Source organism: Capra hircus, unplaced genomic scaffold (assembly GCF_001704415.2).
Source record: "Capra hircus breed San Clemente unplaced genomic scaffold, ASM170441v1, whole genome shotgun sequence".
In the NCBI taxonomy this organism is placed as follows: domain Eukaryota; kingdom Metazoa; phylum Chordata; class Mammalia; order Artiodactyla; family Bovidae; genus Capra; species Capra hircus.
In genome coordinates, this window is record NW_017189630.1 from 368,409 (window position 1) to 384,860 (window position 16,452).

At 41.0% G+C, this 16,452-nt stretch overlaps 1 protein-coding gene across 1 annotated transcript in view; it reads right to left on the reverse strand.

Annotated features, from left to right (window-relative positions):
* CD99L2 (CD99 molecule like 2) overlaps positions 1 to 16,452 on the reverse strand; it is a 61,828-nt gene that overhangs the window by 12,861 nt on the left and 32,515 nt on the right. The window contains exons 3-5 of the mRNA XM_018044584.1: positions 11,671 to 11,739; positions 11,458 to 11,553; positions 9,306 to 9,371 (exon numbers count right to left, since the gene is read on the reverse strand). Coding sequence (XP_017900073.1) covers positions 9,306 to 9,371; positions 11,458 to 11,553; positions 11,671 to 11,739 — 231 coding nt within the window. The remainder of the gene's footprint in view (positions 1 to 9,305; positions 9,372 to 11,457; positions 11,554 to 11,670; positions 11,740 to 16,452) is intronic.

Here is a 16,452-nt window from a genome sequence, read left to right on the forward strand (position 1 = left end):
CAACAATACCCATGGAAATAAGTTTCCAATAAATATAAAACAGATGAAGCAATAGAAGCACTAGAAGAAAATGTGCAACAACATTTATATTGTCTCGGGGTAGGGAATGACTTTCTAAACCTGGCCCTCAAGCTTGGAGCCTGAAATAGGAAAGATCATACCAAAAGTAAAAACTTCACTATTAAAAGCATAAGAAACAAAAGGGGGAAATGGCTAAACTTCAAAATCAACAAACTTTGTACTTCATAACCTATCATCAAGAAAGGGAAAGACAATCCATGGAATGGAAGAAAACAATGGCAAATTCTATATCTGATAAGGGATGAATATTGAGAATAAAGAAATTCTACAACTCAGTAAAAAGGCAAAGAATTCTGTTTTAAAATGAACAAAGAAAATGAAGACATTTCTCCAGAGAGATATTCAAATAGCCAATAAACACATGAAAAGATGCTCAGCACCATTAGCTACCAGGGAAATGCAATCAAACCCATGGTGAGATACCACTTCACACACATTAGGATGGCTAGAATCTAAAAAAGGTAAATAAGTGTTAGTAAGGATGTGAAGAAAATGGATCTTTCATAGAGTGCTGATGGGAATGTAATATGGTACAGCTGCTGTGGAAAACAGGTTGGTGGTTCCTCCCAAAGGTAAACACAAAGAGTTACCATGAGGCTGGACAATTCCACTTCTAGATGTGTATACCCAAGAGAATTGAAAACACATGACCACACAAAAACTGGTATGCTGATTTCATCATAGCATTAGTTGTAAAAGCAAAAAAGCAGAAACAATATAAAGGTTCATCAAGTGACGAATAGGTAAATAACATGTTTTCACAAGGTATAAAAAGGGATTAATAATCCCTAACATAAAAGAAGCCCATACACATAAATGAGTAGAAAATGGGGCAACAGGCATGAACAGGCAATTCACATAATATAGTAAGAGTGTCTAATAAGACAGAGGTGAAATGTTTCATGTCTTGGATTCAAAGAAATGGAAAATTTAAACAAGACAGAATTTTGCACAGGACTTCCCTGGTGGCTCAGACCGTAAAGCGTCTGCCTACAATGCGGGAGATCAGGGTTCAATCCCTAGGTCAGGAAGATCTCCTGGAGAAGGAAATGGCAACCCACTCCAGTATTCTTGCTTGGAAAATCTCATGGATGGAGGAGCCTGGTAGGCTACAGTCCATGGAGTTGTAAAGAGTCAGATACGATTCAGCTATTTCACTTCACTAATCTGCAAAGATGACAAAATTAACATATCCAATAAAGATGAGTATATGAGCAAACAGGAAACTGTTTACTTCTTAGTGGTGGAAATGGCAGCTGGTATAATTGTCATGGAAAACCATTTTGTAGTACACTCAAAGAGTTGCATGTTTAAAAATTTACACTTCCGGTGACCCAGCAGTTCAAGTTCTAGGAATTTATCTGACACACAATTATGGTTGTGTGCTTTTGGTGATGAGGATGTTCATCACATTACTGTGTATACTAGTAAAACCTGCAGGAAAAACCCCTTCTGCACAAATATAGGTCCTCATTTAGAAAAGTCACAGCACAACATATTATGCAGTAGTTGACATGATATTTTACAGGACTCCTTAATGACAGAAAAAAATATTCAGGGTATTACTGAATTTTAAAAAAAAAAGCTGGTTTTAAAAAGGTTAATAAATGCTAGTAAAGTAATGCTCAAAATTCTCCAAGCCAGGCTTCAGCAATACGTGAACTGTGAACTTCCAGATGTTCAAGCTGGTTTTAGAAAAGGCAGAAGAACCAGAGATCAAATTGCCAACATCCGCTGGATTATCGAAAAAGCAAGAGAGTTCCAGAAAAACATCTACTTCTGCTTTATTGACTATGCCAAAGCCTTTGACTGTGTGGATCACAATAAACCGTGGAAAATTCTGAAAGAGATGGGAATAGCAGACCACCTGACCTGCCTCTTGAGAAACCTATATGCAGGTCAGGAAGCAACAGTTAGAACTGGACATGGAACAACAGACTGGTTCCAAATAGGAAAAGGAGTACGTCAAGGCTGTATATTGTCACCCTGCTTATTTAACTTCTATGAAGAGTACATCACGAGAAACGCTAGGCTGGGAGAAGCACAAGCTGGAATCAAGATTGCCAGGAGAAATATCAATAACCTCAGATATGCAGATGACACCACCCTTATGGCAGAAAGTGAAGAGGAGCTAAAAAGCCTCCTGATGAAAGTGAAAGAGGAGAGTGAAAAAGTTGGCTTAAAGCTCAACATTCAGAAAACGAAGATCATGGCATCCCTTCCCATCACTTCATGGGAAATAGATGGGGAAACAGTGGAAACAGTGGCAGACTTTATTTTGGGGGGCTCCAAAATCACTGCAGATGGTGATTGCAGCCATGAAATTAAAAGACCCTTATTCCTTGGAAGGAAAGTTATGACCAACCTAGATAGCATATTGAAAAGCAGAGACATTACTTTGCCAACAAAGGTCCGTCTAGTCAAGGCTATGGTTTTTCCAGTGGTCATGTATGGATGTGAGTTGGACTGTGAAGAAGGCTGAGCGCTGAAGAATTGATGCTTTTGAACTGTGGTGTTGGAGAAGACTCTTGAGAGTCCCTTGGACTGCAAGGAGATCCAACCAGTCCATTCTAAAGGAGATCAGTCGTGGGTGTTCATTGGAAGGACTGATGCTGAAGCTGAAACTCCAATATCTTGGCCACCTGATGTGAAGAGTTGACTCATTGGAAAAGACTCTGATGCTGGGAGGGACTGGGGGCAGGAGGAGAAGGGGATGACAGAGGATGAGATGGCTGGATGGCATCACCGACTTGATGGACGTGAGTGTGAGTGAACTCCAGGAGTTGGTGATGGACAGGGAGGCCTGGCGTGCTGCAATTTATGGGGTCGCAAAGAGTTGGGCATGACTGCGGACTTCCCTAGTGGTCCAGTGGTTAAGAATCCACCTGTCAATTCGTGGGACATGGGTTCAACCCCTGGTCTGGGAAGATTCCACATGCCACATGGCAACTAAGCCTGTGTACCACAAGAGAAGCCACTGCAGTGAGAAGCCTGCACACAACAAGTACAGAGTAGCCCCTGATGGCCGCAACTAGAAAAAGGCTGAATGCAGCACTGAAGACCCAGCACAGCCAAAAATAAATAAATAAATAAATAAATTTAAAAAAAGAAGGTACTGTGTACATATACCCCTGAGTATTACTAGTGAGTCTCCATAGATGGGGAAATAATAAATAAGTATTTTTCATATGATTTTTTAAAGATGTTTAAAAACATGCAAGCCTCATGCAAATCCATCCACCTCTACTTGCTTACAAATGGAGGAACAGTTCAAAGAGGCTATTTCACAGGTCACTGATAGGATCTTCATTTTCACGGACAGTATGTTTTGCATCCTCACTTGCCTTCTGAGTTCACAATTTTATATCACAACTACATACCAAAGAGTCTAGATTTGCCTTCTGTTGTACTAGAAAATCCCTGGTACAACATATTTCAAACTGCAATTTACTCTTACTAGGGACAATTCATCCCACCACCCCCCTTTTCCCTCTTGGTATCCATACATTTTTCTCTATGTCTCTATCTCTGTTTTGCAAGTAGGATCATCTATACCATTTCTTTACATTCCACATATACGCATTAATATACAATGCATTTCTCTTTCTGACTTACTTTACTCTGTATAAGTCTCTAGGTCCATCCATGTCTCTACAAATGACCCAATTTTGTTCCCTTTTATGGCTGTTGTTGTTTAGTCATTAAACTGTATCTGACTCTTTGTGACTCCATGGACTACAGCATGCCAGGCTTTCTTGTTCTCCACTGTCTCCCTGAGTTTGCTCAAACTCATGTGCATTGAGTCACTCATGCAATCTAACTGTCTCATCCTCTGCCACCTTCTGCTGCTGCCCTCAATCTTTTCCAGATGAAGGAAAGCATCAGCAGGGTCTTTTCCAATGAGTTGGCTCTTCACATCAAGTAGCCAAAGTATTGGAGCTTCAGCATCAGTCCTTCCAATGAATATTCAGGGTTGATTTCCTTTGGGATTGATTGGTCTGATCTCAAGAGTCTTCTCCAGCACAGTAATTCGAAACCATCAATTCTTTGGCCTTCAGCCTTCTTTATGGTCCAATTCTGACATCTGTACGTGACTACTGTAAAATGTATAGCTGTGACTATATGAACCTTTGTTGGCAAAGTGATGTCTGTGCTTTTTATGGCTATTTTATGGCTTCAGTTCAGTTCAGTTCAGTTGCTCAGTCGTGTACGACTCTTTGTGACCCCATGAACCACAGCACGCCAGGCCTCCCTATCCATCACCAACTCCTGGAGTTCACCCAAACTCATATTTGTCGAGTTAGTGATGCCATCCAGCCATCTCATCCTCTGTCATCCCCTTCTCCTCCTGCCCCCAGTCCCTCCCAGCATCAGAGTCTTTTCCAATGAGTCAACTCTTCGCATCAGGTGGCCAAGATATTGGAGTTTCAGCTTCAGCATCAGTCCTTCCAATGAACACCCACGACTGATCTCCTTTAGAATGGACTGGTTGGATCTCCTTGCAGTCCAAGGAACTCTCACACCACAGTTGAAAAGCATCAATTCTTCAGCGCTCAGCCTTCTTCACAGTCCAACTCTCACATCCATACATGACCACTGGAAAAACCATAGCCTTGACTAGACGGACCTTTGTTGGCAAAGTAATGTCTCTGCTTTTCAATATGCTATCTAGGTTGGTCATAACTTTCCTTCCAAGGAGTAAGGGTCTTTTAATTTCATGGCTGCAATCACCATCTGCAGTGATTTTGGAGCCCCCCAAAATAAAGTCTGCCACTGTTTCCACTGTTTCCCCATCTATTTCCCATGAAGTGATGGGAAGGGATGCCATGATCTTCGTTTTCTGAATGTTGAGCTTTAAGCCAACTTTTTCACTCTCCTCTTTCACTTTCAAGAGGCTTTTTAGCTCCTCTTCACTTTCTGCCATAAGGGTGGTGTCATCTGCATATCTGAGGTTATTGATATTTCTCCCGGCAATCTTGATTCCAGCTTGTGCTTCTCCCAGCCCAGCGTTTCTCATGATGTACTCTGCATAGAAGTTAAATAAGCAGGGTGACAATATACAGCCTTGACGCACTCCTTTTCCTATTTGGAACCAGTCTGTTGTTCCATGTCCAATTCTAACTGTTGCTTCCTGACCTGCATATAGGTTTCTCAAGAGGCAGGTCAGGTGGTCTGCTATTCCCATCTCTTTCAAAATTTTATGACTTAATGGCATTCAACTGTATATGTGTACCACATCTTTGGGACTTCCCAGGTGGCACTAATGGTAAAGAATCCACTTGCCAATGCAAGAGACATAAAAGACATAGGTTCGATCCCTGGGTCGGGATGATCCCTTGGAGGAGGGCATGGCAATCCACTCCAATATTCTTGCCTGGAGAATCCCATGGACAGAGGAGCCTGGCAGACTATAGTCCATAGGATTGCAAGCAGTTTTACACAACTGAAGTGACTTAGCCTGCATGCACGCACACCATATCTTAACCACTCATTTGTTGATGGACATTTAGGCTGCTTCCATGTCTTGGCTATGGTAAACAGTGCTGCAACAAACATTGGGGTGAATATGTGTTTTTTTAATTATGGTTTTCTCTGGGTATATGTGATATAGTCACTTTAGAAGATAGCCTGGTGTCTCAGATGGTAAATAATCTGCCTGCAATGAGGGAGACCTGGGTTTGATCAGGGTTGGGAAGATCCAATGAAGGAGGGCATGGCAACCTACTCCAGTGTTCTTGCCTGGAAAACCCCCAAGGACAGAGAAGTCTGGCAGGCTACAGTCCAAGGGGTCACAAAGAGTCAGATATGACTGAGCGACTAAGCACAGGGAAGTTTGTTGTAAGACTAGATTTAACATGTGACCAAGCAATTATATACCTAGGTATTTACCTAAGTGGACTGAAAACTTATGTCTGCACAAAAACCTGTATATAAATATTTATAGCAGCTTTATTTATAGTCACCAAAAACTAAATGCAACCAAGATGTCCTTCAACAGGCGAATGGGCAAACTGCAGTATATCTAGACAATGGAATACTATTATAAAGAAATGAGTTATCAACCCATGAAAAAACATAAAGGACCTTCAATGCACATTGGTAAGTGAAATAAGCCAGTCTGTAAAGGTTATATACTGTATGATTCCAGTTATATGACATTCTAGAAAAAGGCAAAGCTCTTGACATGATAAACAGATTTGTGGTTGCGCTAAGAGAGAATGGATTACGGTTGGGGAAAGACAGTGGCTGAGTACCAAAGGAGTGTATAGGAGAATTTTTATGGTAATAGAACTGTTCTGTATGCTACTTGGGTGGTAGACATATGACTATATGCATTTGTAAAAATCCATATGAATACATATAACAAGGAATAACCTTTAATGATGTATACAAGCAAAAGAACAAAGCAAAATATCAACCAGGTTAGTGGGAGATGCCAGGATGGAATGTAGACTGTGACAAATGAATGTATCTACATTATAAATGTGTGTAAAAACTGCACTGAATGGAGGGGTAATAAATGAGTTATGTGAGCAACTTTTAACAAATGGTATTTTGACAGACACTATAAGGTAAAGCCTAAAGAAGAAAAACAAACACTGGACTGTAATTGGTAAAGTTGTTTCTCAAGGAGTAAGGAGGAACAATTCTGGTTGTGCTATATACATGTATAGTATCAGAACTGAGCAAGTAAGCAAATAGTTGATGGATGGTAGGTTTTTCATTGTCAGAGACGGAAGTTAAAGATCAATAAGAAAAGAATACTATGTCTCCAACTGTGATCTACTGCCAAAAGGCTTAAGTATGAACTCATGTTTAGGTTAACATAGATGCTGATGAATAGATACAGAAATAATTATAGATACATATGTGTATATGGTTTAAAATACATCCATATACTTCCTATTTCGTAGGCCTGCCCAGTTTAAGGGTTTAGAAGTAGCAACATCCCACTAAAGAATATACTGAACATCCAGATCTTGGTTTCTAATTCTCTTCCTCAGTGGGGAGAATGACATACCAAACTGGAAGCCCAAGGAAACGGACCCAGCAGGCAGCAGTATTTAGGAAGAAGAAGTGAATGAGACCAAGAAAGTGGGAGAGTGTCAGGAAGGACCCAGAAATAAAGAATGTGGAGAACGAGGTGGTCAGCAAAGTATGCTGCAGAGGTCACATGGGGCAGAGGGCTGTGACCACCAAGAAGTTACTGGAGATGAAAGAGCAGTTCTGGGGAAATGGGAGTAGAGGCTTGCATACACTGAGGAACAGACCACATAGGGGACAATCAGGAGATGCAGTCAGTGAAAATACTAGGAGGAGGCTGATGGCACCAGAGCTGATGGGACCTGTTGATGAGAGATTGTCTGTGTTTTCCCTACAGGGCCATTAGAAATGTTTTCTTGAGAAAAAATATATAACAGATAACACACTACTTCAGAAATACACTCCCAAATTATGGTTGAGTCTAAGTGCTAAAACTCAAGGTTAGAAAATGCATTACTTAGGATTGTTTTATATTGAAGATCAACATTTATTTAAATGTAATGTTTTATCTTCATACATGGCATTAGCATGTTTGCATAGAGGAGAGTGTATGAGAATTTCATCATGTTCTTATCATAACCTATGTTTCAGTTTCACACTCATATTTTTTTGCCCAGACTCTCTACTTTCTTTTGTCTGACACCTATAATGACAGAGGGTATAACTTACGCTAACAATTGATTATCCTTTACAAGAGAAGTTCAAATATGAGCCTAATTAAAGAATTTCCTAACACTTCTTCCTTGCTAATAAGGAAATCCCCTGACATGTCACTCAGACTTTCATTTGTGTGCATGCTTACACACGCTGCTACCGCTCTCTTCTCACCATCTGGAAATACCATTTGTCACTGGGAGTAATTGGCCAATTTGCTGGGTTTGCCCTTTAAATGTTCCATGTTCTCCTGACACCTGTGAGTTTCATTTAGAGGTTTTCAGAGCTTTTTATTCAAAATGGAACTGTTTGGAAAGGTGTTCTGAAGGACTGATTTGACTACAGTATCCTTTAATCAGAAGACAACACTGTTCTCACATGAAAGGCACACAGCCTGAACTATGGGGAATGTAGCAGGCTGACACTAGATATACTCATGACATGTTACACTCAGAATTTGTTATACTCACAACCACAGTCTCAACCACAACAGGGAATCACCACAAAATGCTACAGCCACGACTTAGCATCACAACATGTTACCATCACAATTACAACTGTAAAAATTTCCATCATTAATGATGAGTTATAACATCACCAAAACAGGTTACAACTGCAAGTAATTTTGCCACATCAAGTCTGGCTAACACTGTCTCCATACTAAGGTCAGATCTTGACAACATATTAAGATTAAAGGTTTAAATCTTTGCATGACTTGGGGGGAATGAAAAGTATCTGGCCTTGGAGGAGGGTATCACTATGAAGGGCTGACAGGAGGTGGTTTCTCTGTGGTGATAGAACAGTTCTGCGTCCTGACTATAGTTACAGTTATTCAAATCTACCTGTGATAAAATGTCATTGACACATAAGTGCATGTGTACACATACACACAACTCACACACACACGAGTATATACAAAATCTGATGAAATCTGAGTAAGGTCTATATATGACTTAATAATAGCAATGTACCAGTGCCGGCTTCCTGGTTTTGACAACGTAACTATAGTTTTGTTAGGATATCAGGAGAAGCTGGTTTGAAGGGTACACAGGAATTCTCCTGAACAATTTATTTATTTAGTTTTACAACTTCTTGTGAGCCTTAAACTATTTCAAAATCAAAAGATATTTTAAAATATATTTGACTTGCTATGGGTGTCTTAAAAATAATTCTTCTCATGATGAGATTCGCTCCTCCCATCCCAAGAGTGACAGGCTCCCCAGGTTGGGAAGGCTGTGCCCAACAAGTCCCCTGACTTCAGGTACAATAACTGGTGCCAACTGGCAAATGGCATCTGCTAGTATGGACACATTATCCTGTGCAGTGGCTTAAGGAACATCAGGGGAAATATGTGGCTTTTAGTCATGTAAATTAGTCTTATAAATCCCCCTCCCCCCACAGCTGCACAGCCTACATCATTCCAAGTGAAGCCCCAGAGGCTGGCTGAGAACCACTCTTCCAACCTGGCTGCTGTGTAATCCTGTCTTTAGTGAGAATAAGGCATTTGGACAAATCGATGCTCCTACCTTTACCCTTGTCAGGTTTGTAGTCACCACCCCCTACTATGTCTTCAAGATCCTTGTCTGAAAAACCTGGAGAAAACGAAACACACACCTCAATTCCCAAAAACATTTCTCAGTGACAAGAAATCTGTTACTTAATGTTGTCTAACATACCCAGAAAGTGATTGCCACTGAACAGGGTTTGTGATGAATGCAGTAGGCAAGACTCTCAAGGGGCCCCCAGAATCCCTCCCCAACAGTGTATACACCCCAGCATCCCCTGACTTTGAATGCAGGGGGACCATGCATGGTATAGCTTCACCCCATGGATATAATGCTGGTGCTGCTGCTAAGTCGCTTCAGTCGTGTCCGACTCTGTGCGACCCCATAGACGGCAGCCTACTAGGCTATTCTGTCCCTGGGATTCTCCAGGCAAGAACACTGGAGTGGGTTGCCATTTTGATATTATATGCTGAGATGAAGGGACTCTACAGTAACCAGATCAGTTTGACTTCACATTAATCAAAAGGGAGACTTTCCTGCGGGGCTTGAACTTAATCGAGTGAGCCCTTCAAAACACAGCTGACACCTTCCTGAGGTCACACACTAGAAGCAATAGACTGTCTTCCTCTCCCCCACCTCCACCCCTGCCCAATTTCCCTACTCTCCCCATCTCATCTCTGTTTTTCTCCTGGTGGCTTTAAAGAAGCAAGAAACCATTCATTCTAGAACTGCAAGGATAATGGTTCTCTCCCAATAAGCATATGAGCTTGGATGACAACCCAAGATCAGCTGAGACCCCAGACCCAGATGACACTATGACTGTAGCTGCCTGAGGCCCTGAAGAGAAAACTCAGCTTAGCTGTTGCTGAACTCCTCACCAAAGGAAACCATTTGTGATAATCTGTTATGCAACAATAGAAAACTAATCAAGGAAACCAAAAAAGTTATTTTATTATAGCTCAACCATTGAGTACACATCTTTTAACATTCTGTGTGATGAAATGGGAAGCATGCTTAAAGCATTTCTATTCCACTCCAAAGTCCTATAGTTGTCTCAAAAAGCACATGTGTGACTGTTTCAATTTTGCTTTGTATTAGCTGCTTTCTGTCATGGAAGATCACTTTTACTACAAAGAAAGAACGATGTGCTAACTATGGTTATGGCGATTTGAGTATTTGGCAGATGCTTTCTTGAAAATGAATAAAATGGGGCTGTCCCTTTAAAAAATACCACTGGCAATATTTGTTAAAATTTCAAACAAAAAAGAATTTTGAAAAATCTATATCTACCACTGTGAGTTTAACAGCTTTCTAATATGTAAAGACTTTTTCTAATGAGATGGGTGGTGACATTAACAAATGTGAATTTCGGACACTGCATAACGAAATAAGGCATTATTTGAAGCTCAAAAGACCTCAGAACATCAATATTTTCCAAATGACCAAAGTGTAATGCACAAAACCACGAATGGGTAAAAGTTCCATTAAAAGGTATTAGAGAGTCCCTGTGGAATTTAATGAAATCGAGTATGGAAAACTCACTGATATGGTTTCATATTCTACACTGCACTTAACCTATAAGAAACAACCAGTGGTCAAGTTTGGGTGTCTTATCAAAAAAATGATACTAATCAATGATCTGAAAAGTCTATTAAAATATTCTTCCCCTTACAACAGCATATCTATTATGAAACCAGATCTCCTTCAAATACACAACCATAACAACATATCACAAATGAGTCCATCAGGAAATGTGAGAGTCTAGCTCTTCTACTAAGATACACATTATAGAAATCTGCAAAAGGTACAATGATGTCACTTTTCCTCACTAAGTTGTCTTTTTATCTTGCCATAGTTATTTCTCATAAAATGTGCTATTTATGTTAACATGTGTGTTTATTGTTGTTCATGTTTAATTAATTTTTCTGGTTTTAGGTTTAATCTAAGATGATAAATATCAATAGATGTGACCCACATCTCAATAGAGATCCTCAATAACTTGGTGAGTCCTGAGACCAAAATGTTTGTCAGCCACTGCTGTCAGGTCCTGCTGGGCCCTGAAGTACCCCCAGCCCTGCCAGGCCAGGAGGAGTAGCTCTGTGGGTTGCTGTACTTAAGGAGCTACACCCTGACCAGAAAGCTACAGTTCTGGCCTGGGCCAACTTGGACTTACCTCCTCCACCTATACTTGGCTTTTTGCGGTCATGATCACGATCATTTTGATCATCCAAGGCATCAGCCAAGTTAAAATCATCATCTGCAGGGGGCCCTACAACATAAATGAGAAAGTCAGTTGGTTAAATCATAGGTCACTCATTTGGACACCACCCCACAGCGAGCTCCACGGCATCTTTCTTTTGTGCCCTCCTCAGAACAGCCGTGTTACCTGCAGGCTTTGCTGGAGCTCTGGTCGCTCCAGGTCTCCTGGTTGTGGTGGTGACATGATCCCATCTCTCTAAAAGGGGGAAGGGAGACAGCAAGAGGAGCACATTTAGCAACAACACACAGCAGCCATGGTATGGTCAGGAAGTCACAGCATAAGCTCAGCACTCCTGGTCCTTGAGTCCCCTCCAAGGCCTCTGAGGATGACCAAGAGATGTAGCAAGGTTCAGATGAAACAAGTTCTGCTCACTTTTCTTCAGAGGATGGATGGTGAGATGGACGTGATCCCACATTTGATTAATCTGCTGATTAGTGGAGCTGGGACTTGAGCCCAAATCTACAGGAGATGATCACATGCTTCAGGGGGTTCCAGAGCTTGAGCACAACCCCTGAGAGCTCCAAGCCTCGGTTTCCACCACTCTTAACCTGGTACCATAGTCACAGATAACACCATCCAGGGGTGAAGTGACATTATGTTCCCAGTTGAGTATGGGAATGTCTCATAAACTGAAAGTGGTTATAACACCAACAAAATATTTTATATAAGTGTGGTTACTGCTGTAATACTAGGTCTTTCAGCTCAACCATATTCCTTTAAAATTGTGGACTTTTCACATCAATTACATGACATGCCATGCATAATTTTCCAATACTTTCTTTCCTTAAGCAACAAGACTATGCTGTTTAAAAATAGAATAAAATTAGAGGTGGTCGTAAGATGGCAGAGGAATAGGATGGGGAGATCACTTTCTCCCCCACAAATTCATCAAAAGAACATTTGAACGCTGAGTAAATTCCACAAAACAACTTCTGAATGCTGGCAGAGGACATCAGGCACCCAGAAAAGCAGCCCATTGTCTTCAAAAGGAGGTAGGAAAAAATATAAAAGACAAAAAAAGAGACAAAAGAGGTAGGGATGGAGCTCCGTCCCGGGAAGGGAGTCTTAAAAAAGAGAGAAGTTTCCAAACACCAGGAAACACTCTTACTGCCGAGTCTGGTGAGCCTTGGAACCACAGAGGGCAACATAACTGGGAGGAAAAATAAATCAATAAATAAAACCCGCAGATTACGTGCCCAATAGTAACTCCCCCAGTGGAGAAACAGCGCAGACATTTGCATCCGCCACTAGCAAGCAGGGGCTGGGCAGGGAGGCACGGGCTGCATTGCTTAGAGTAAGGACCAGCCTAAATGCCTCAAGGGCAATCTGAGGGAACTAACTGGGGCTAGCTAATCAGATTGTGGGAGAGCTACCACACAAAAAGCGCTAACCTAAGATACTGCCGGGCCTGCTCACAGAACAAAGGACTGAGCAGAGCTAGCTGGCTGCAGACCATCCCCCTCCGGTGACAGGCAGCCAGAGCCAGAAGGGGACAATCAAGGCCCTGGAGAGGCATTATCTACCAAACTGCAAGCAGGCTTCGTTGCTAACCAAGACTTCTTGGGATTCTGGATGGTAAATATCCGCCTGAGAAGGTGCGCCGGTTGTACACCCAGAAATCTGAGCAGCAGGGATGAGGGAGGCAATAAGTCGCAGTGACTGCACTTGCCAAACACCTCATCACCTGAGCTGCTTGGACCTGGGAAGGGCACAAAACGCAGGCCCAACCGAGTCTGCGCCTCTGAGGACTACCCGAATACCTGAACCTGAGCGGCTTAGACCTGGGAAGTTCATACAACCCAGGGCCAGCCTCAGAAAGTTCCCTGCAGAGCAACCTAGAGCCTAAGCAGTGTTGACAGGGAAAGCACACACGCCGTGAGCAGGGGCAAACCAGTGTGGCTGACACTGTGAGAACACACCAGAGTTATTTGTTTGCAGCGTCCCTCCTTCCCCACAGCATGACTGGACAAGTGAGCCTAAAAAAGTGTCCACCACCACTTCCTTGTGTCAGGACGGAAATTAGACACTGAAGAGACCAGAAAACAGAAGAAGCTAAAACAGAGGGAACTGCCTTGGAAGTGACAGAGAGAAGAAATCCAGCTCCACCCACCAGAACACTGACACCAGCTTCCCTAACCAAGGAACCTTGACAAGCCACCCGTACAACCACACCCACAGTGAGGAAACTCCACAATAAAGAGAACTCCACAAACTGCAAGAATACAGAAAGGCTACCCCAAACACAGCAATATAAACAGGATGAAGAGACAGAGGAATACCCAGCAGGTAAAGGAACAGGATAAATGCCCACCAAACCAAACAAAAGAGGAAGAGATAGGGAATCTACCTGATAAAGAATTCTGAATAATGATAGTGAAAATGATTCAAAATCTTGACAACAAAGTGGAATCACAGACAAATAGCCTAGAGACAAGGATTGAGAAGATGCAAGAAAGGTTTAACAAGGACCTAGAAGAAATAAAAAAGAGTCAATATATAATGAATAATGCAATAAATGAGATCAGAAACACTCTGGAGGGAACAAATAGTAGAATAATGGAGGCAGAAGATAGGATTAGTGAGGTAGAAAATAGAATGGTAGAAATAAATGTATCAGAGAGGGAAAAAGAAAAACGAATGAAAAGAAATGAGGACAATCTCAAAGACCTCCGAGACAAGGTTAAACGCCCCAACATTCGAATCATAGGAGTCCCAGAAGAAGAAGACAAAAAGAAAGACCATGAGAAAATACTTGAGGAGATGGTAGTTGAAAACTTCCCAAGGGGAAGGAAATAATCACCCAAGTCCAAGAAACCCAGAGAGTCCCAAACAGGATAAACCCAAGGCAAAACACCCCAAGACATATATTAATCAAATTAACAAAGATCAAACACAAAGAACAAATATTAAAAGCAGCAAGGGAAAAATAACAAATAACACACAAGAGGGTTCCCATAAGGATAACAGCTGATCTTTCAATAGAAACTCTTCAGGCCAGGAGGGAATGGCAGGACATACTTAAAGTGATGAAAGGAAATAACCTACAGCCCAGATTACTGTACCCAGCAAGGATCTCATTCAAATATGAAGGAGAAATAAAAAGCTTTACAGACAAGCAAAAGCTGAGAGAATTCAGCACCACCAAACCAGCTCTCCAACAAATGCTAAAGGATCTTCTCTGGACAGGAAACACAAAAAAGGGTGTATAAACTCGAACCCAAAACAATAAAGTAAATGGCAATGGGATCATACTTATCAATAATTACCTTAAACGTAAATGGGTTGAACGCCCCAATCAAAAGACAAAGACTGGCTGAATGGATACAAAAACAAGACCCCTCTATATATTGTCTACAAAAGACCCACCTCAAAACAAGGGACACATACAGACTGAAAGTGAAGGGCTGGAAAAAGATATTCCATGCAAATAGAGGCCAAAAGAAAGCAGGAGTAGCAATACTCATATCAGATAAAATAGACTTTAAAACAAAGGCTGTGAAAAGAGACAAAGAAGGCCACTACATAATGATCAAAGGATCAATCCAAGAAGATATAACAATTATAAATATATATGCACCCAACATAGGAGCACTGCAATATGTAAGACAAATGCTAACAAGTATGAAAGGGGAAATTAACAATAACACAATAATAGTGGGAGACTTTAATACCCCACTCACACCTATGGATAGATCAACTAAACAGAAAATTAACAAGGAAACACAAACTTTAAATGATACAATAGACCAGCTTGACCTAATTGATATCTATAGGACATTTTACCCCAAAACAATGAATTTCACCTTTTTCTCAAGAGCACACAGAACCTTCTCCAGGATAGATCAACATCCTGGGCCATAAATCTAGCCTTGGTAAATTCAAAAAAATTGAAATCATTCGAAGCATCTTTTCTGACCACAATGCAGTAAGATTAGATCTCAATTACAGGAGAAAAACTATTAAAAATTTCAACATATGGACGCTAAACAACACGCTGCTGAATAACCAACAAATCACAGAAGAAATAAAAAACGAAATCAAAATATGCATAGAAACGAATGAAAATGAAAACACAACAACCCAAAACCTGTGGGACAGTGTAAAAGCAGTGCTAAAGGGAAGGTTCATACCAATACAGGCATACCTCAAGAAACAAGAAAAAAGTCATATAAATAACCTAACTCTACACCTAAAGCAACTAGAAAAGGAAGAAATGAAGAACCCCAGGGTTAGTAGAAGGAAAGAAATCTTAAAAATTAGGGCAGAAATAAATGCAAAAGAAACAAAAGAGACCATAGCAAAAATCAACAAAGCCAAAAGCTGGTTCTTTGAAAGGATAAATAAAATTGACAAACCATTAGCCAGACTCATCAAGAAACAGAGGGAGAAACAAACCACTGTGCTGGTTCAAGTGTGACTTATATTTTGGTTCCATGGGGTTTCTTCCTTCTCATCCCACTCTCATTTTTTGTTTCGTGTTTTGTTCAGAAACTTCCCCAGGCCAAGTCTGTTTAGCTGGAGAAACGGTTTTGTCTGCACCTTCCTTCTAAAGATTTAACTCTGCCATGGCCCTCTCCACACCTCCTTGAAGGGTGTTTCTCTAACTGAGTTGTAATTAGAACTTGGATCTACTATTTATTTTTTCTGGCCACTTCCCAACCCCTCCCACAGTACTAGAAATCTTAGTTCTATACAAGAGCAAGAGGTGTGTATGAGCCCATACTGTATGCATGGATCGCTTGGCCAATAATTATGTCAGTGAATCTGAGACTTGTATTAAACACTGTAGACATTTGTAGAAGGGAATTCGTAGACTTTTCACTTATATACTGAAAGTTTTTTTGTGTGTGTGTGCAGTTCTCATTGCAAAAATAAACATTAGTACTGAATATAAAATTTAAATTTAAA